Below are 22,736 nucleotides of genomic sequence, written 5' to 3' on the forward strand. Positions count from 1 at the left end.
TTTGGAACCCTCCTCTTTACATTTCTAGCAGCATTGACTTCAACTTCTACCGGCCGGCATTAGTCACTCGAGGTGAAGAACGTGAAGTGGTCGGTATAAAAACAACCGGTTGGCGATCGTTTGGAGATTCGAACACGTACGGAATGGGGAGGGGGGAGGGGAATCTTTCTCGACTGAGAGGAAAGATTCATAAACATGCAGCGAATCATTGCAACCGGACGAAATATGATTCATCGCTGCCGGCGCAAGGTACGGACGATTGGTTTTCTCGGTCCCTCGGGATGCATACAAACACTCAGCGCGATCTTTGAGTCAAACCGTCGTCGTGGCAAAAGTACTTTTCCTTCATCAAGCCCTGCAGGTGATGATGGGAAGAATAATAACCACCACCCGGCCGTTCTTTGCCGAAGAACTTCCAATACCTCATTAAACATGCATTGTTTGCAGCATAACTTACGTTTTTCGTGAGGAGCAGAATCGGCAGAACCCCTTCAGAGGAAAACACAACCCTCGAGAACCGGTATCCTACGATCAAGCCCCTCCACTCCCACGTGAGCACGTGAACAAAATGCTAGCATTCCTGGCAGGTCACTAAAGCGCATCGCTTCAGTGCATTAAATTGTAATGTGCAGCGGGTATTGATGTTGGCAAAACCGTTTCTTTACCACTTCTAGCTTGATCCATTATGGTTTAACATCCACATTTGGTAGGGAGGGAGTTCGATTATTTAGTTCATGGGAGGGATTGGAATTGTTAAGCTATGTAGAACACGCCGAAGAAATCCTAAAGCTTAAAACGCCACATGTTGGTATGGTTCCGCACAAAACCTAAGCTACCAGGAATGGGGCGTATACACGTTCACTTTTGGGTAAGGTATACCCTAACAAACATATGGTAGCTAAGGCAAGATCGATAGTAGATTGTTACCAGATGATCTTTATCTTTTAAAACTCCCAAGGAGAAACATGATCTTAGAACAATGTAGCAACACTATGCGGATAAAATACCACTCCTGGAGCATAGGACAACCACAAATTGATCCATGAAGCTCCCTAACTAAATGAACTTGCTTTCCAGACCAGTTTTAATGAATGCCACTAAAGACAAAGCATAGAATGTGGTCCATAACGGTGCTGTACGCCAGACCATTTAACCATTCGCCTCCTGCCTGGCATATTCCAGAATGCTTGTGCTGCAATATTTGTCGCATGCAGCAAAAAAAAGAACTGGAAAATCAAGTGCAGTATGGACGTAGGGTGGACTAGCCTTCTGGTGGTGTTGCCCATAAATACCCTGTTAAACCAGTCTGAACGGACAGAAAGGGGAATAGACACGCGAAGAGGGAATCGATACTCAGATCGCTATCCTCCCTTCGATGGTGCTATTTGCAACACTTGGCAAACCAGAGCCAGCAGCCCAACGAAGTAGAACATGTACCGAAGCATAACACACACGCACGGGGTGCAAGCTGATAGAATCAATTATGCTCTCCGATATCTGCGCCTATGTTTTCAGCTCCCCTTATAGTCTTGCGGGAGTTTGTAGATCACTTCCACTTCGATATTCCACAGGTGCAAAGTTTGCACAAGAAGGTTTCAAAATATGTTGGTAGCATACGTACCACTACCAATTTCATTTGACCGCAGCTCGGTAATTGATTTTTCGCAAAGTCAACATATTTTAAGGTCGTGGTTGGCAGCAAATATCTCCACACCTGCATGAAACGCGCTCCACTGCGCGCACACTGCGTGGTTCGAAAAGCGCAAAGTATGCAAAAATAGACAAATCTCCCAGAGCCCGTGCTCGATGGTCTCGCTTGAACTCGGCTGACTGGCTGTCTGTCAGTCAGACCGTTGGCCACGCAAGAAAAATGGCGAAGAAACGCAAAACCAACCTCCGGCAGCAGACCGTCCAAAAAAGACCTCCGACAGCGTGTTGATTTTTGGCCATATTTAAGATGTTTCTTTCGTGGATCCAACCACCATCGACTGCGTGTTGTGTTGCGAATGTTGAATAGCACAAACCAACGATCGCAACCGTACCGATCTCGGAGCAAGTGACGCGAAGAAAGTGAGGACTTTCGGAGGCGGGGGAACTTATGATGAAGGTGCTGATGTTAACACCCAAAGACACCTCACTCTCAACCTTGTACGCGATCGCAGAAAGGCAAACTAATATGTGGTCGAAGAATGTGTACGTTGTGCGTCATGTTGATGATCGCATCTTTTGCAAATAAGGTAAAAATAAAGGAGGAATAAGCAAATGGTAGGCTTTAACAAAACAAAAGAGGAAATTTACCAACACAGTATCAAGAAAAACGACACAGCATTATTCATCAGCTATAACGAACAGATTTTTAACAAAAATGTTGATTCTTTATGTAAAGACATACAGATAAAGCATGGTCAAATCTTCTCACACAAGGTATACAAAACGGCGGCACAACAATACAACAAAGGTCTGATAGTTTGTAAATAAATACAGCCCCGACTGATTGCTCGGAAGCATAAATCTTGGTATATCTCCACAAACATTGCAGCTTCTTACAATGCGAAGCACCGTGTGTACCTGAAACACTGTCAAAGACGACAATCATAATTGGTCAAAGATTACATCCAATTCTGCCCCAACCGATACGGGAAACGAGAGGTATGGACCTTGTTACAACATTGTGAAAGAGGGCGTTCGACGATTCAATGGGCTTCCTTTTAAAAAACATTCCACTGCATTTATCTATCGAAAAAAAGCAACAGCGGAAAAATAAAAGCAACCAACCCGACCCGAAAAATCCAAAACAAAACAACGTGTTTATTAAGGGTTGGGTTGGTTATCTTTTTTCTTCTTCTCCAACGTGTGGAATCACAATCACCAAATATCTTTGTTTCACATTTTTATGTTCCACTTTACCAAGATTGCGGTGGAGAAAAATGCCTTCAATTGTGGGCTTTATCAGAGGAGACCTACATCGAAACAATATTTGCAATCAATCATTTACCCCGAGGACCAAGAAGTGCAGTAGCAATCCGCAACCGGTTGCGCAGCTGCAGGCTGGCTTATGAAACGAAGGTTTTCTTTCCCCACATTTTCCCCAAAAGAAAACGTATTCAAGAGGAGCCCATTGAATATTTACTTGTGAAGACAAAGTTTCCCATTCATTCCGGGGCTGGGCAGGTTTCATTGAAGCGAGTGCTTTGGTTCCCAGAACCCAAGGAAACCCTTCAAGCGAACGCTTACATCACTTACAAACGTTCTGACAATTGACACCGCTTGACCGAAGGCACTTCTAAATCCTGATGCTCAATCGTCCATCCATTTTATGCTTCACGCTTGGTTTGACAGGTAAAAGAAGCAACACAAGTGAGCTCGCGACCAATATAATTGTATTTATATTCACGCTTAGGTAATTTCGTTATCTACGAAAAGTACAACCTGTGTTTGGCAGCCACCTTCACCTCGTTTTTTTTTGCAAACAATAATAATCCCACCGTACCTTTGATAGCGAAAGTAATTTTCCTTATCAGAGTTTGCAAAAATTTCCCCCAACGGAAAGGGATAACATCAAGGGGAAATAGAAAAAAGTGGGCTGAACAGGAATCGCAGATAATGATGTTTCTAGAATGCAACTCTTATCGCCGATAAAGCTTGGGCGACTTGCATCGTATGATTTGCAAAATCAACCGGGACCGTAATTGCAAACTTTTCTCCTTGTTCTTTTTATTGGAAGGTGTGCAATTAGTCACGTATTGGGGGCGTGTTGGGGGATCGAGTTTCCTGTTCTTATCTTACATTGCGATTCCTTTTGATTTTGAGGTGATACAGATACATTCAAACAGATTTAAAAAAAACCATCGTTTAAACCGGTTGTCCATTTGGATCCAATCAAATAATCCATCGTTACTCGCATTTTGAGAGTTGACCTAAAAACCCCTAAAATAAACCATTTTCCAGCTTTAATCCCTGTCGCAAAAAATTAGAGATTACTGCGCAGTATTAGGAAGTAGGGTAGAACCTTGCGATGAAATGGCTTGGGTTTAATTTTCCACATCTTTCACCGACCAACGAGCGGTAGCAAATTAAGTCATCACAACGTTCGGGAACAAGGGGGGAACCGTAATGGAGCGGTCAAACCATACGAACTAACGACACTCAACCGCCTTGTTCCCGATGGGAACTTCCATAATGCATTCCTTCCCGACGCGATCGAGGATTGCGCCGGAAAGAATTGACGTACCATGACGGGATATTATGCCGTACATAAACCTATTTTCGATCTCGTTTTCTGGCCGGGGGTTTTGGTTTGTGCCGATCTGCGCCCCAAAGATCACCCAAACCGTTTCGGAATGTAACCGAGCAGTGCAGCATCGAAGCTAACCCGTGTTGCGAATTGGTTCGCCAAAACCGAGACCGAGGCTTTGTTTTGTGTGTTTTTTTTTCTTTGCACGGCCCTGATTGAAATGTTCAGCATCGTTAGGTTTTGCGAGCACGACTTCATGCTGGTTCCGTTGTGGCCACCTAGCTCCTCTATCTTTGCGCGAATTTATTGCACAAAGTTAATCATCTGTAAAACAGCTCTATCGATCGGGAGCTAATCGCTGGTAGGGTGCTTTCGAAAGGGAAAACCATCAATCGTTTTCCACTTGCAACTATGTTGCCCAGTGTGTGATATTATTATTCACTTAGTGGGGAACTTTGTTCATTAAAATAATATAAATTCATAACCAAAGAGCCGCATTTGTTTGCGGTCACCTAACCCAACATCCCAATGAAATGAACCGGAAAATCTATTTTTCTTTGAACGACACAAGCATTAATGAAGACATTTCCTGTGAAGAGCAAAAGAGCATTGAACTTCCTTGAAGCAAACACTTTATTAATAATACGAATTGCCGTTAGGGCGATCTGGAAAATATAATGAAGTAATGCGACTAATAACCAATTGCAACATCTTCATCGAGCGGGAGGGTTATGTTTCTAAATGAACCGAAAAAAAAATCCTCCATTGCCCACCCAGTAAGACCCATTCGTTAATGCTCCATTAGCCCAATCGGAGCGAACGACAACGACAGACAGGAAGCATGCGTTACATCGGTGGTCTGTAATGGCCAGAAGATGGCCCTCCGATGGTTCATCAAAGGAGCGGAAAAATTATATAGTGGTTCTAATGCCACTCGGCGACTGATGACGATCCCCCATCGTCTCCCGAATGCTGCTCAATCGCTTTTAAAAATAATGAATTCTTTCCACCGACGACGGTGAGACGGGATCTTCACGTACTGGAAATCATAAATCCAAGCGCGGGTCACAAAACTGCTCAAGAGCATTCATTACGTCCCGTTATGTTGGGGAAGACACACACAAAAAACATACGAAATTGTATAATTACTAGCTTTAAAACGCACGACGTTCCCCGTTCACGCCTCGGTCAATGGCGATCGTGACGATGCTTGCACGAATTTTTAAGTTGCATTAATTTATTTGACACATTGATGGTCTCAAAATCAATAATTGAAATAATGGTGGCGTAAACAATAACAGTTTTCAACATATGCCGAAAACCTTGTGTTGGTTCTGGTTTAAATGAAAATTATTGGATTCTATTAATGGTTTTAAATAATATTGTTATTGTCAGGTGTATTATTTGCTATTCAATTGATTTATAACCAATTTTACTACTCCTTACTTAAAGGACAAATAATTGAAAAGCGATTTATTACCAATCAGTTTCCATAATGATTAGCTCCGGCATAAGGTGCATAATAAACAGAACAGGAAAATGGGCTTTTACGTGCTAATTAACTCGCCCAAAAAACAAAATCCTTTCTTCCATCGGAGTGGGACTGTTCCGTTGCTTTGGGGTCACACTTGGCTACCTTCAATTAGCTGTCGTTGAGCCGTTCAAAAACGGCTCGCGCAGTAAGGCACCCAGTAACGCGCATTACCAAACCATCGAGAAGCAATAATTTCCTTCTTTCACGCGAAATTAGCCAATGCTCCAGCTCGGCAACATTCGGAGGCGGGCAAATGAATAGAAAAGCATAAGCGAAACGCGAACTAGATAGGGCACACACAATTTGCACACAAACTTTGCCAAACTGTCAATCGACGGTTGAGAAGGAAATTTGCCTATCGATTGGAATACCGCGTTCCATCGCTTTCAAGTTCTTTTCGACTATTAGGTAGAGGAAATACAAGAAAATAACAGTTGTATAACATCCCATATTAATCATAAAGTGAGAGAAACCCCTTTCCAAAACCACCATCGGTCTAAATGGCCCAACATATCGGTCGCACTTGGCCTCGTAATGCGTCAAAGTGCAGACTGATGACTGATGAATGTCGTTTACCCTTTTCATTTCCAATGTAGCCTAGTTCTACTCGAGCCGGACTCTTTTACCCCCTGCTTCACTTTAATGTTCTAAAACCTCATCGAGGGCAGAGCGATGACAAATGGTCCAGTTAATGGAATACCTTAAAGTGTGCAACCCAAACCCAACTATGGAATGTACATTATTTTGTCTTTTGATGGAAACAAGCTTTCAATAAATTTATGGACTGCTTTATAGGGAAAATTAAACCATACCTACATGTTACATTTAATTTAATCATTCAATCCAAGGTTTTCGATCAACATACGTTCAGCAAACCATTGACCAAATGTATCTCCAGCAGGTGAAAAATTATACAACAGCTTCATTTTTGAAAAGCAAGAAAACAGGAACTCAAAGCATCCTAACAAAAAACCAAAAACAACACCCAACGATCGTGAAAAAATGCATAAATACAAACGGACGGACAAGCAAGTGCACGCATAAAAACATACACCATGCCCCGCGCGGTTCGTTCACGCCATGATGCACATTTATTTTCTACCCGAAGGCTTCCACCTTCAGCTGGACGTCGTGTGCGCAAACGATCAAGAAAATAAAAAAATTAAAATAATGGAAAACTGGCCATGAAAGTTAAGCTCGCAGAAAATTACACTAAATGATTCGGCGGGCTCCCTGCGTGAGATTGAATTAATGTTTTTCCCAGTCCACAGTCAGTAGGTCAGTGGAATTTGACGCAGTATTGAAGGAATTGCACCCACCGTAAGCACTTTCTTCGGTGCGCAAGGGTACTTTAATCGAGTGCAGTCCATTTCTTCACATTACCACCACCACCGGGGGATTGGGGATGAGGAAAATCCGTACATTGTCTCACACGCCAAACCACCCCGTTTTATGGAACTGTATCCCAAACGTTACGACAAGTTGAAGGTCACCTAATGATGACCATTAAGTGGTAATCGGATTGACGTAACCGGCGGCGGGTTCAGGTCCCCGAAGGAGGGTGAGAGTTAATTTCTTCACCATTAATAGGTGCACCCTTTTCCGAACGATAGCGCAGCCATTTCCCACGCACGCAGGTTAACTTTGTAAGCGGCATTTTTCCACTGCCTCCCCAAAAAATATAATCCACTCTTTCGTTATGGTGTTTCGCGGGTGAATTTCTATCATGGTAAAAAAAATAGGTTGGTACACTGGAACCTACTTCGACGGATCATATCCGAAAACATGGTTCAAAGCTCGTAAAGGCCGCGTAAATGATGTGGCCGGAGCCTGACTCTTAATCGATTTGAGTAACAACGTGCGAAGTGTTGGCACATTAGTGTCAGCATCGGTCAATTCTTTGACGGACAGTGCAACCTTTTGCTATATTAAATTTGTCCCCACAGTGTGAGAAGCCCTCGAGGTTTGAGACGAAGTGGACAATGTCATTGCACGCATTGCAGATGTGCTTTCGGCAAGATCCATTACATCAGAACGCATGCGACTTTACGATCGTTCAGTGACCCAAAAAATTGATCCCGAAAACGCAATGGAAAAGCAATGCGTAGAGTATGAAGTAAGTCGCAAACAACTTTCAGTGAGCTCATCGTTTCCATGACTAATGATAATGAAGAAGTCTGGAAGATAGGATTAAATTAATAAAAACTTATCTTCCACTGCTTTGAAATGCAAAACACCAATCTGAGAACGAACGCCTTTAGCGAACGCCTTGACAAATGCAAACTTTGAACAGAAAAGACAGAGCATGATAAGGGAAGACCCGTGTTGTTATCGGAACAAATTCGCATCTCCATTCCATTACTTTCAGCAGCATTTTTTGTGTCTACCAGCCGAAGTTCAAACCGATAAGATAAACAATATTGTGTACTTACTACTTACCTGTGCAAGTGATGTGTTCAATAGCGTACGAAGGTGGTTTGTTTTTTTAAACACGTCACAGAACAATTTTTTTTGTGTGACAGCGTATATAGCTTACGTACATCGTCGGTGCAAAATCACATGAAAGTTGTTCTTCTCGAAGGAAAAAAGAGAGAACTACAAAGACGATTCCATAGAGGAGCGAAAAAAGTCGCAAATCGCCCGAGTCGGTCATCACAAAAACCACGTGATTTACGTAGATGAAACGAGCTCAAAAATATACAAAACGTTTTATAAGCTCGACACAATAACTGTTTAAAATTTGAAATACATTGTTGTATTAACCTTGAATGGGGAACACCTTCGATATAGATACCTCAACTCCGTGTGGTGTACTATGTTTATAGCAACCTTGAACAACTCCCATTTTGGTTCTATTCACCTTGAAATAATGTATTTAAACATCTTGAATGACTATTACCTTAGCCTTTAAATATCTTGAATAACGTTATCTTCGATGTAAGAATCTTGTTCTCCGTTAGTTACCTTAATTTTTAAAATATGAAAAACTCGTTTTCAAAGATGATTGTGTCGTGTTAAACCAATTGTTGCCACAATTTCGGAGCATTGAAATTTCGGAAGATGTTCTAAATCAAAATGGGACATTCTACTTACGGAAATAGTTCAGCGCTTCCCGGGTTTGCTCCGTCGTCAGGCCGAGCCCTTCGGTCGGGATCGGTAACGCTGGATACTGCACGAACCAGTCCTGGTTTTCGTAGCCACCGAACGTGGTGGTGGTGTCCGCCCGGATCTTGTAGCGTGGGATTTGCTCCTCGAGCAGGGAGAAAATCTCCACCTCGGGTAAGTCTTCGGCGCTGCATAACTCTGCGAAACACAAAGCAGTGGAAGAAGACACTTAGAACAACATCCATCCCATGGTACCATTCATTATATGACGCTATGTTGCAAGCGAATGAGTTCGACTGTGTTGGCGTAATATGTCCGTAAATTTTGGGGATGCTGAAACATAAAATCACTTGTCAGACGTCGTGTAGGTGCGGCGTTTGTGCATGCCCTCTTGCGCACTCGATCTATTTGGAGTGTTTCCGGTGCCGGACGGGGATGCTCCAACACCTTCCCACAACGCGAGCAATGCATGGATGGGGAAGCCGACCGATGAAAACACATTGACAGACGGGTGCTGTTTTTAGAAAACGCTGTGCCCCGGCACCGACCGCTTCCGACGGGCATCCAGAGAAAAGACAGGCATTCTTCAACGAAACGTTAAAGTTACTTCGTTTGCCAACAAGCTACAAACCAGACATGTTTAAATCTTTCCCTATGATGACATGCAGTTGAAGTGGAGTCAAACGAATGTAAGCATGACAATGCAACTCATTCCTAGGAAACACTTATGACCGCATATTCCTATTCCCGTAGCAGCTCATGCCGTTAGCACGTGACTTTTATAATATTTGCTTCCAGATAAAGAGACTTTATATAGCCATTTTTGTTCTCGATGGCCTTATCAAAGAGTGATTTGGGATTGGGAAGAAAAGCTCATCATTATTTTTAGAAAAGTTTAATCACGCAGTAACTCTCGGTGTCATTCTTTTACAATTTAACAAACTAAGCCTGTAGTGCAACTTGCTATCATGGTTATTTCCGCGAGTTCCTGTCATGTCGAATCGATGCAAACCAACCACGCGAACTACATGGAATTTCCTTCTCTCGATGTTGTCCATCGGATCGAAATCTTCTCTCCTCTTCTCCCTGCGTGCCAAACGTGCAATATTAATCAACACACGCCAATGAAACCTCTTCTTGACCACCCTCTCACACCTCAGCCACTTGGCAGTCGCGTAATTGGAGCATGACGCTGGGTGAAATTGAACATTTTCCTTCGGTCGATCGAATTCTGTTTCTGTGTACGTACTACCTATGCCAGCGCAGAGAGCCATACTTTCGCGTGGTATAACCAAATTCAGCAAGATTTTCCCACTATACACGGGACAGTGTTGTGATCAAGGATGTTCGTCCGTCATGGGAAATTAATTGGAAAGAAGAGTTTACGCCAACCGCCAACTCTCTCCCCGGTGGCCAAGGGTAATCGATTTCGCTTTCCAAAAGACAAAAATACACCTAGATTGATCATTGCGCGATACGACGTCTAAATTGAGTGTCGTATCTATCAACAACCGTCTACATTCAACCAAATGTTTGCGGTGATATTTTCAGAAGGTTTTCTTCCGTCAGATATGCCGCTCTTTAACTCAGGTTTTCCTCAAAACACGTAAGACGAAAAAGCGAGCACCAGGGCCGCGAACAAACACAGGGACATTTCTGCGATTTATTCGCCCCACGTCATGGAAAAGGGAAAACTCCCCCCCATATGGTAAATCAAAACAGCTTTGGGCTTTCCGTCCGGTACGTTGTGCCGTAACGTTGTAGCAGAAAGCCATTGAATAGTTCTTCGGCGGCGTTTGGATCCATACAGTCCCATTCATACAAACGCTTTTCGCGTGCCGCAACACCACTCTGAATGAGGTGGAAAATGGCTTGTTCGTGTGGGCGCGATGGTGGAATCGTGTCGGCATTGACCAAACGGATGAATCGCTGCGGAGGCTCTTTCAGTGCAATAGACGGCGCGGCATCGTGTGTTTAGTTTATGACTTTCCGAGATGAGATACACCTTGAGGGTACATTTTGAAAGCGTTTGCTTGGGAAGAATGCGAACTTTTCTGAACCACTCTCCTTGCACGAGCTTAGATAAATCAACTAAAAGGAAACTTTTCAAATTAAAATACAATGTTCCACGGGGGGTTTGTCACTCGTAAACTTACCAGTTATGCATCCGACGTCTCGTTTCTCGGTTGCCGCCCGGGAGGAGGCCTGCTGCATGAGCAACCGCTTGCTCGGCAGGCCCGGCAAATGCTTCTCGATTGTCGCCTGAGTGTTGGGGCTCAGGGGTATCCTGGCCCCACATTGTGAGGCAGCCAGCTTGGATTGGTACGGTTCCTGCAAAGAAAGCGGACGAACAAACGGAGGCGAACATTTAATAATCATGGGATTGGTACTGATAGCGAGCATATATGTCGGAGTCAAGATGGTGTGTTTTTGATTTCTTTAATTTGTTAATCTCCTTCTCTCGTGATTTTTTTCAAGGCATGCGAAATTCACGCATCTGTATCCGCCACTCCCGCCGATGACATCAGCAATGTCAAGGTGAGGAATCCGACGTCGAGCCGAAACCTTTTTACGGCGGGCTTGACCTTTGCGCGTTTGAAGCATTTTCATAACTTTTGTTTTCCTTTTGATTCATTAACCTTCACCGAGTCTTTTCTTCTATCTCACGACGGGGCAAAAGACGAAAAAAGAAAACAACTTCGTTCCCATCATCCAGATTTCGGACGACTCCCTCTCTCTTAGGTCACAGCATCACAAGCTAATCTTGTTGAAACGGTTTCATGCCCAAAGGTCACACACTACGGCCAAAAGTTTCCCGTACCGTTCCGTAGACGTTGTGGGAAACGCGGACATGAGTTTCCCTCGCGCGAACTTTCCTTTTGCGGCACCACTTCTTCGGTGACATAATTATGTACGTTTTCCGAGCGCGCCAACAGCATTTTGCAGAGAGCAAAAGCGAAGCAATAGAGAGCGTATGCGTCTGTGTGTGTGTTTGATGTTTGATTTACATAACATTGGACCACGAAACACGATGGCCAACATGGTGGTTTCAAGTGCGACGTCGAGCAGACGCAATCCCCTTCCTTTCTCCTCCTCGTGCTCGAGTGTAACGAGTTAGAAGCATGCAAATTAAAAATATCGTTCAACATGAACGCGGCGGATGCCACCTAAACGACTCCCTCCCGTTGTCGAGCAAAAAATGGCCCACAGCTGTGGAGGATTATTTCGCGGTTAATTGCCATCAACTGAGGCGAACATCAAATGGTATGTATGCGATAATGTTTAATGGTGATCGAGTGATAAGCTTAAAGTAACACTACAGACAACTTTACAAGGATTAACTTTAAATCCCTTTACATTTACAACAAATCATATACAATGAAAGGTGTATTGTTAGATGCTCTCTCTAGGGAACACCTTGTCTACATTGTGCATTAAGTGCATTGTTATGCAACAGAAAATTTAAAGTTCATGTCTTTCATTACCACGTTTTAAAGTAACTCTCATTTTTCTATTCTTCCTCGCAGGTAGATGAACACCCACAAACAACCCAAATCCCGGTGGATGTTGGCACATTTTCAACCCCCCGATCGCACTTTTGGCTGCCAAAACTACTGACATGCTGTTCACTGCCAAAGTGTTTTCTGAGACACTTTATTTAAAGCAGCTTATTCTTGGGCGCAGGTCAGTTATGTTTTAATAGCGACATCAATCACACAAGCGGCTCCTAGACTCCTCGAAGGAGTAGGTACATAACCCAAAAAACAAAAAACATAATTCACGAACGGAACACACAGGTCGCGTTATGCAACCGAGAAGAAGAAGGTCCCCAACCAGGCCAAATTGCCCAACCTGAGGGACTGCGTCGTCGTGAATCGATTGCAAGTGCCGGCGACCGCATTGGGTCAGGTCAAGAGTTGAACGAACCCTTTGTTTCTTGGTCAGACATTGCACCCGGTGCATTGTGCATAATTTACAGTCCCTAACAAATGACGGACCACCAAGTGGAAAACCCGTCGAGACAGGAAAAAGGAAGAGAAAGAGACTCCAGAGGGTTAGTATAAAACCCTATGACGCCCGCCCGGCATCCAGCAATTTGCGTAAGCACGGTTCCACCTTAATCCACCAACAAAATCCATGCCTTGCAACATGTAGATGAACATTGTTTTTTTGACAAAATTTTCGAAAGCCCATCAGATAACCAAAGGCTAGCCTAATGCAAGACAAGGCCCGCTCCAGATATCGAAAATTAATTTCGGACAGATAAAATAATCTCCCAGACAAACACAGGGGCGGATATATTTAAAGCCATATTCATCCTTTCTTGAGCGGATGGATAGAAAAAAGAAGAATAAAATTAATTTTTAAGCATCGCAACAGAGCTACGAAAGTTGAGCGTGTTTACAATTCGTTAGATGATAATTTGGACAACTTCCAACTGGTACCGAGTATATCTCAATTTAATCTAAAACACGTGTAACACATTGAGAACTAGCTTTATCAAAAGATCGAAAGATCAAAATCGTTCCCTTACTTTGAGAAAACCTTCATAAATAATAGAGTCTGTTTGAACAGGCAAATGAAAATCGAAACAACAGTTTCTCGTTCACGAGAGTCGATTGCAAACCGACGAGGGAAACCCGAAACAAACCCCGACCGATCAATTAGCGACCAACGAGTGTGAAACACAACATAAACAGTTAAAAGAAAACGGTCCCACTTCACATCGGGAACGAGCATCAGCTCGCGAGGCCAAGAATCAATTATCATCCCGAGAAGGAGAGAAGAGGATTTAGGGAAAAAAAAACCGTCGAAGGAAAAACCGTAATCAAAACCAGACAGCATGCATTTGGGTTAGGAAATCCGCCCGTTCCAGTGATGGTGATCCATTTTCGAGCATCCACTACTTCGTCCAAGCCACACTTACGCATAACGCACTGCCAAGAATGTACCGTTCCCGAAAGATTCCAACGTTTAGCGTGGCCTTGAAGCGGGTGGTGAGCATGATTGTTTTCTCCTCCTCCACCACCCCCAGTTCCTTTGACGTTATCGTGGCTTCTATTGTGTTTTCATCTTGGCTTCAATTTTCACCAACACACACACGTCAGTTTACCGCGCGAGTTTTCCTCTCCTTTAGATGAAACGATCCGGCGCCACCGTCCATCGTTCCATGGGAGCACGTGTGGAAAACTCTGGCAGCCGATGGACGAACGAAAAATAGGAAACTAAAACAGAGAACAATATTCTACACTTCCACACAACACGGCAACGCGTTACACAATACTTTTTTCCTAGCTGGCAGCAGCACGAACGAAACACCAAAGCGATCGCACGACGAGAGTTTTCCCCTAGCGATCGCGCGTTGTGCGAATAAAATCAAACACTAACCGATTCGGGGCGGACGAGAACTAGTGCTCGTTTGCAGCTTCACAAAACCCCGTTTCGCCGCCGGCCCAGGACGGATTTTCGTTTGGGTTAAGGGATAAAACAAACCCCATTTGGAGGCGGATTCGGTGGAAAATCGATGAGGCCTTTGTAGGCATAAGTCTCTCTCTCTCTAAGCCGGCTAAGCCTCTGGGGAGATCGAAACAGATCTGCAACCTTGCTTCGCCAATCATTTCGCACATTTGCGCTACCTCGCACAAACACAAACTCTTTGTGTACTGCCTTTGTTTGCAAGTGAGTCGGGAAATTACTTCAATTTCGCGCCCCATCGTCGCGCCTTTCGCTCGTGCGTTGCGACAAAAGAAACGAAGAGAGAGAGAAAGGGGAGAACCAACGCACCGACGAGAAGTGCATAATTTTAAACGATTCGTCATGTCGACAACCAATTGGCCAACGCGAAGATCACGCCTCGCGCGGGATGCATTTGGATCGATCAAAATAGATTCACCACCACCACGGAGAGGAAAGCCACCGATAGTTCACCAACAACGCACGCAGGGGAGGCCACTCCACGCCGGAAGTGTCCCTATGTATACTGGCTTTGGTGTGATGCTGCATACCCGAACGAAGGAACTGATCATTGGATCGACGCTGATTGCGATTGAGTCACGCTCCGTTGGGTTTTGGGATGGCGAAGAGATGGAAGTGAAATTTCCCAATTCAATGAATTAGTTCATTTTTCAGCGTCCAATTGTGATTGAAAAGGAGGCAAAAAGAAACCTAAAATTGGAGTGAAATAGTGTTTGCCGGACGCAATTTACCATGCTTGTAATGACTCACTTTTCTGTACCAAACATAACAAACATAACAAACGTTTCAACAACTCGACCAGTTCCACTTCTCCGACGACAATTTACTTTCTTCATCTTGCGCTGTGTCCCCGTTTTCCACGCTCGGACCGCAAAAGGAAACGAACTTGAAACGCGCACAATTTTCAGTGCCATTCTCGTTAGATAACCAGTTTCTCACGACTTCGGTTGGTTGGCCGTTTTTATCGTGACTTGTGTGTACCGGGTTCGGACGTCAAACCACAGCCACTGTCGGCTTCAGCCATTCGAATGGGACCAATTTTCACGTTTGTGTGAGCAAAGAGGAAAAACACATGTTAACAGTGTGTTTAAGACGTCTATTTGTTTTTTGTGGCGAACCAAACGAAACCCATGGGTTCGAGATATACAATAAATTTTACTAACGAAAAATATGTGTACTAACAGCACGCAATTTGGAATTGAGTTTACAAGTTGGCAAATGTTACAAAAAATATTGCAAAACTAAAACGCAAAGCAACAACAACATATCAAAGTTTAAATAAACTTAAAAGTTTGCAAAATATGAGTAAATATCAATTTTAAAAGACGCAGAAAATATTACAAAGCAACAACAACATCATCAAATCAAAGTATAAAGTAGATAAATCAAATTTAAATTTTTTAAAATATGAGAATAATGCAAAAAAAATCGCTATTGCAAAGACATTAACAAACAACATGTAACAATAAGATATCTAAACGGAAACGAACAAAAAAACAACCATCTGAAGCTCTGCTAAAGTGACAAACTAACACAATATACCGGTAAAAGGTACCGCGGCAAGAAAAACAATGAAACGGAAGCCGGTGCTGTCAGCTGTCGGTTTCTCTTTCCCGTCACATTTGGCTGCACCATCAATATGGTATTAACTGCATATGCAACTCCGGTGAACAAATGGGGATAATTATAAGGAATATAAATTCTCCGATATGAATAAATTATCCTCCATTCCAGCGATGGTGCAGTGGGGCAGAAAGCGTGAAGAAAGATGCAAAACTGTGATCAAACTCAAGCAGGAAAACCCCATTACCCGGGCGGGAGGGTTCAGTGGATCGGGCCCATAGCATAACCGTTACGTCATAGGCGGTGTGGCTAATTTCGAATAATTCGCATCACACCTCGTAACAACCACGAGCCGATGTGAGGGGACGAAGGGGGGCGAAAAGGGAATGGGCACTTTCGTAGGGATGGGAATTTTTGTTAATGAATCGATAAAAATATCCAAGGGGTTTGGCGGCGACGAGTTCTTCGTCTAGACCTTGGCCAAACACGCCGGGAGATCGGACAAATTTGTCTCACGCGTGCTCTCGGAAAAGGATCGCGTGAGGATCGACGTCATGGGCGGGGTGGAAAATCGGCTCGAACCGCAATGTGTAAGCTTCACCGAAAAGTCTAGCATCGAGTGCCAGAATGGCCGCCACGGACGGACGATGTGTTTTGGTGTATGAAAAATATAGATATATTCGTCGATGATGCACGACATCATATGACACTCAACGGTGAGGTTGCATAAATCGGCTCTGACGACAAACACAGCAGGGGTGATGAAGGACGTATATCTTCTTAACGGTGGAAGCTCTTTGGCAAGCGAAAAACAAAATCTGATAACACAAAGTAGAAGCCTGATAAGCTCCAAACAGAAACCGACATTTAGTAATGCCAATTTGAAAAGTATTTAAATAACCACACAAATAAACAAACCAAACCGTTTTGTCATTCAAATTTGGCACGTCAACAACGCGTTTAAAAACGACTTTACAAATGTGCGCCAACTCACACCAGTTCTTCTTCCAACAGTGATGTCCTCTTCAGGCCCAGGAATAGTGAGTGTCTGGTGAACCGGTGAACTCCCAAATTAGCAAATTTAAAATGGCAAAACAAAATACAAACACAAAGTAGCGCCCATCGAGGGGTTGAAATTGACAGTCGAAGAAACTGTCCGAAATGGACGACGTCGACGCTGCTTTCCATCGATTTTTTCGCGACAGTTCAATGTCACGTCGAGCCGATCGCAGAGAGTCCACCTTCCCTACGGCAGCAAGGGAAGTTAGTAAAAAAAACACACACCATGTCAAACAACAATTTAAGCACAGGAAAAACGCCAACAAGCGAGTCATTTAAATAGCGGAATGCTCTCATCAGGGGAGAAGAAGGCAAGAGATTATTACACTGGGAGCCCTGAATGAGGTTTTCAAGATACGTAAGAACTAAAATCATCTAATGACATAAACCAATTCCAATTACCACTATTCGGTTGTTCTTGGTGATACACATTTTTCTTGAATTTTCACTACTTCACTCTTGTTTGCAAGCACAAAACTTCCGTCCACAACGTTCCACAACAGCTGGTGCAATAAATGCACTCGTTGATATTGGGATCAAGTATTGCACACACGCACACACCAATCTGCCTCCGAGGCCCCCGACAACGAACGCCTTTCCGTAATCAAGCGAGATATGGAGCCCAACACAACACTTGCTCGTCGTGGAACGAACTGAACAGGTTGGTGGACGAATGTTTCCAAGCTTCCCGCGCACTACTGAAGTGTTTCATCAACCCTACGCAGCACTAAATATGCCACAGAATTGTTCTTCTTCTGCAGCTCCAGACACAATTTAACAAGGTTATAAAAAGAGGAACATTGTGTAACGAAAACCCAAAAAGAAAAACGAAACACGAACGGAACATCGTGTACCGAAATTGAATCAGGTACCAACCAACCGCTGAGAGAGGCCGCTTCCGCCCGCTGTCTTGCTGAGTCTGTCCCACTTCCAGTACAATCTATTTGCTGTAGCACCTCCTTCGTCCCCCCTCAACCGAGCGACTGCTACCCTTCCCTTCCAGTTGGCCACCGAAGGCAAGATAAACATGTGCGCCAAATCACGTATGCACTTTTTCGAACGGGACGAACGAGTCGCGGCCGTCGGCGAGCCTCCTTTTTAGTGGACGTTTTGCAAAAAAAAAGAAAAAAAAATAGGAGGACAACTACACCAATCGTGAGCTTGCAGGTGAAGACACGGACCGGCATAAATCTAAACTTTGCTCACCGGTGCTTCGCAAAGTTCGGCAATTATGAGTTTTTCAGACGGTAAATGATGGCATTGAAAGCGAGAGACGATGAAGGAGCTTCCGTTCGGTTGTTTTATGCATGGTCTTATAAAATTGCATTAAGCTTTGAAACACTACATAAGAAACGGTGAGAAACTGCATTGAATTTTCCATATTTGGCAATACACTGTCTCCCAGTGACCGATAAGAAAATAGCAAACCGGTTTGTAGCAGAGACGTATACACAAATACACCAACAACGAACGGGTGACCGATCATTTTCAATTCGGAAAGTTCATTTGCCCCCCAAGGTGGTAACTGTAGATGACATGTAATATTGTAACTGACGCCTTTGCGAGTGGCTGATAAACAGAGAGCGTCCTGTGGTGATTGGGAAATATGATACCAAAAAAAGATGAACATTCATGTAGGATAAACATTGCTTGAGATAAATAAGATAAATATTGCTTGAGGAAAATATTCAAGATGCGGATAAAATATAATGTTACAACAAATAAATACAAAAATATGTCTTCTCTTGTAAAAATAATACCAACACAAAGAGTCGTCATTGGGCCCCGTTTAAAAAGCGGTCCAACATCGGTGACAGTTTAGCAAAGATTAATTACAATTGGAACGTAACCTGCACCTGACAACAGTGACCTATATTCCTGTTTCGGGCTGGCCAACCCATATGTTGTCAGCCGTTTTCCCCGACATCAGATAACAGTGCCATGTTTGGCATGATCGCGATGGAAAAAGGGGGAAAGTTATCTACCACATTGCCATCGATAAATTAGAAACGCTAGTTAGCATTACCGAAGTAATTAGTAAGAAAAGAATGAGAATTTTACCGAGCAATTGGAAATATGCGTTTTCTAAAAATAATCAATTAAATTTATGATGGCTCCAACGACAGAAACAATCAACACTGAAGCGTTGACTTCATACTGCACGTGTTTGACGACGATACCATAAAACAAACGAAACAAGGAAAATCCAACATCCCACATCTTTTTCTATTGCCTATTTGTCTGGCGTAGAGCAGACACTGCGGGTTTTTTTTGTTGCTGAGAGATAAGATGCTGCTTTGATACTTCATATATACTACCACTACTTTATTCCGCTCGATATTTGCTGCTCGCTCTAACCGACTGTCGGCACGCGGTGGATTCATTCCGCTGCTTATTTTCCTCGGATTGTCGCCGGCAGACGAAAACTGGCCAGACAGAACGGAGCCAATCGTATCGTAGAGTAGGAAAACCATAATGGTTATGTGGATAGATTAGTACAAATGTTGAAAGTTTCAAATTCAGAAAAAATATACTAAAGAAACAAATGCGAAAAATATGGAAAGCAACTGAAAATGAAGTAATACAAATGCTTATGCAATATAATGCAAATGAATGGCCAGACACTTGGCGCGTTGCAGTGGATTATACAAACGAATGCACATGGTAGGATTCTCCGGCCGTTTGTCGTCACATGATTTAGCGATAAGAGGCAGGAGATTAATGAACGTAGACCTGCTGTACGTCGTTGCCTTCTAGGGTCATGAGTCGTGCCTCCCTACAGCGAAAACCAATCCTATCTGCTGCCAAGGGATGCCCCCACTACCTTCTTATCAGCTCCGAAACGTCATCAAGGGTTTTAAGGGTACTCCGCACCTTCCTTCTTTGGGAGATTCACACGCGGAAGGGAACCGCGGTATTCCATAGAAATAGCTGACTGACTAAAAATACACACCACTAATGACCATTCGAAGCGCTGAAAGTGGGTGAGGGACTTTTTTGTCAGGAAATGCACCATCTTTCCATTCGAAACCCTTCAACAAATCCCGGAAAGCACACACAAGGAGGAAAACAAACAAGCATTTATTGGCGTTAGGAAAACTCCAAGAAAGAATCGATGTATCAGCACCTTAATGAGCGAGAGAGTTACAAAAAAAAGGTAAAGTGAAACCATCTTGAGCGATCTTTCGTACGAAGTCGGTTGGTGATTCAGATCCTATTAATAGAACCTACTAGCCTCCCTCGGTGATCGTTGATCGTGGATTGGAAATGCTGGGGAAAACAAAATTCTACCATGTTCTATTCCCGGAGTCGAGAGGAAAGCGGGTAAGGGAAAAAGGTTAAAGATTCATCCCTTTGGTCGCCCATAAGGGTCTTTTTCGTGCAACTAGAAAAGAATTGCATGAGAACAAAACACATTTTTGATTTCTTTGGAAAAACACATCAACACACCAATCTAAAACAGGATGGTTAAAGAAAACATTAAAAAATACACATCTCTCGAGTTCACGAGTCACGTTTTTCTAACACATATTTAAAGCAAATAAACATTCCTTCAGGGCGGAAAATGTGTGTGGGATTAAACAGGGAAAAGCGGACCAAGCATTGGACAACGTACGAAAAACCTAGTAAATTGGTGTCTCCAATTTACCGGAGTTATTTTTGAGCGCCAAACCGTGGCACACAAACTGCATCGCGCTGTTAAACGACAAGCTTACGGATGCATGGAAGCATCTTCACGGGGAATTTATGTTCGTTTTATTTTGGTTTCGCCGGCCGGCAAAACCGTTTCATTGCGAAGCGAACCACACACCGATGCCAAAGGGTGAGAGAAGGAATGCAACCATTCCAGTTGGTTGAACGAGCCGTGAAGTCAATGGAAAACAGCATGGTTGGTTTTGTACTTTCAATTGAATGCATCATGTGCCAAAAAACCAACAGTTGAGCAATTTTATTGTTGACGAGTATGTAAAGGAAAACCCATCTTGATTGCCTTATGAATTCCAATCAGTATTACGTGCGTCCAAAATTAATAACATTTTGGTTAAAATCATCTTTTAAAATGAGCGAACTGAAAGTTAATCGACATATTAATTCTCATCTTCAATCTCGCCAAGGCTCATGATTATTTCATCCATCACTGCCTCGGTTTCATGTTTGTTCAACCTTAAGAAAGCGAACCCAGAAAGTCAAAGGTAGTTTTCTGCATTACAAAGCGCCACCGGAAACCTGAAACAAGAGGAATATGATATGGTAGACTTTTCCACTTGGTTGGTGGTACAACACGCGTTCGTGCCATTTTCCCTTCATTGTAGCGACCGAAGTATGTGTATCGTATGACGGGCTCTAATTAAGAGGCGGAAAGTTGGAGGAAGAGATACATTTTTGTACAAAAAGTATTTTGAGGCACGGGTGGGGGCGAGTGCACGGTGCATTATGCATTGTGTGAAGCTGTGTGCGAGGATCGATGTCGAAAGAATGGTCGACTTCCAAAGGGATTCTCGTCTCGCACGTTGGGCGTTCTCTACGCTATGCCACTTGAGACGTGGAACAAATTATCGATCGAAATGTTGAGCGCTCGAACACGTAACGCTTTGCTTGTTTTTTATGGGACGGATTATGTTAAGCCCTTAAAATGTTATAAATTTTGTAAAAAAAACAAATTCTACCTAAGAGTGCACCATGAAATGCATATAAATCAGCCTATTTTGTTCCCGGCTCCCTCTGGATGTAATCCAACTTCGGTCAGGAATAAATTTAAAATCAAAATAGGTGAGCTTAAAATGTCCTGAATGGCGTCGCAAACGTCCTTGACGATTGTCCCCTTGAGTAAACGTCCAATCGATGATCCGCCAAGTGATGATGAGACAGCAGCGCACACGGAAAGAAAGCGAAAACTTTGGAGCTGACTGTGTTTCGCGTGTGGTTATCAGCCGGTTTTATCGGTATCTCTTATCGCTCCCACGCACTCATGAGCCTCGGTCGTTCCGGTCGGAATCGTTTGGTGCGATGCGTCTGGTGTCACGATAATCACGGTTCCAGCCACGATAAGCCAGACGCCCGGACTGGTGTTTCCAAGCACCATCAACCCCGCCCAATGTTGGCGCTCGAACGGGGTAAGGTGTGCGTCGAAATGTGATAGATCACCGTGTGCCATTAAAATCTGAAGAGGGGCACGCTTACCTTTGGGTTGATGAAATGATGTGCGCCGGTTGAGTGTGCGAAGATTGTACAACGATTGCTAAATGATTGCGCCAGCCGACGATTTGTGCATGTTTCGTTTTCTCGTGTTTGTTGTGCGATACGTTTGGCAGCCAAAACCTACAATAGAAAACAAGAAAAACACGATTAATGACAGGTATTCTAAATTTAAAAGCTTGGATAGTTTTTTTTTCTTCTTTCATCTACACGCTCCAATCCTAACGTAACTGTACACGGCAATTCCAAATATTTGACATCACCTAATTAGCAGCTTCATTCGTGCTCCAGATTGCTAATTATTTAATTTTCCTAATGATGCTGAGGAGTCTGTGATAGATTGAACCGGAATTTGACAATGAAAAAGTATGAATGAATGAGGCAGAGAACTTGGGAATGAGCTACAAAAGTAGAAGAAAACCTCATAGAAAGCATTCTTCGCCATTCATTGAATTGCCAAATTTACAGTTTACAGTTTGTAGCGAGCCATGAAACAGCGGTTTCATTGAACAAACCCCTTTTAGAGTAAAATATGAAATTAAAAAGAAGCTGTATCATCATATCTACGGT

The 22,736-nt window shown here is 43.4% G+C and overlaps 1 protein-coding gene across 1 annotated transcript in view; it reads right to left on the reverse strand.

Moving 5' to 3' along the window:
• Window positions 1–22,270, reverse strand: part of LOC131282772 (trafficking kinesin-binding protein milt) — a 78,004-nt gene extending 55,734 nt beyond the window's left edge. The window contains exons 1-3 of the mRNA XM_058312312.1: window positions 22,152–22,270; window positions 11,030–11,204; window positions 8,862–9,071 (exon numbers count right to left, since the gene is read on the reverse strand). Of these exons, the coding sequence (XP_058168295.1) occupies window positions 8,862–9,071; window positions 11,030–11,087 (268 nt within the window). The 5' untranslated portion in view covers window positions 11,088–11,204; window positions 22,152–22,270. The remainder of the gene's footprint in view (window positions 1–8,861; window positions 9,072–11,029; window positions 11,205–22,151) is intronic.
• Between the last annotated feature and the right edge of the window lie 466 nt (window positions 22,271–22,736).

This window comes from Anopheles ziemanni, chromosome 2 (assembly GCF_943734765.1).
Source record: "Anopheles ziemanni chromosome 2, idAnoZiCoDA_A2_x.2, whole genome shotgun sequence".
Classification (NCBI taxonomy): Eukaryota; Metazoa; Arthropoda; class Insecta; order Diptera; family Culicidae; genus Anopheles; species Anopheles ziemanni.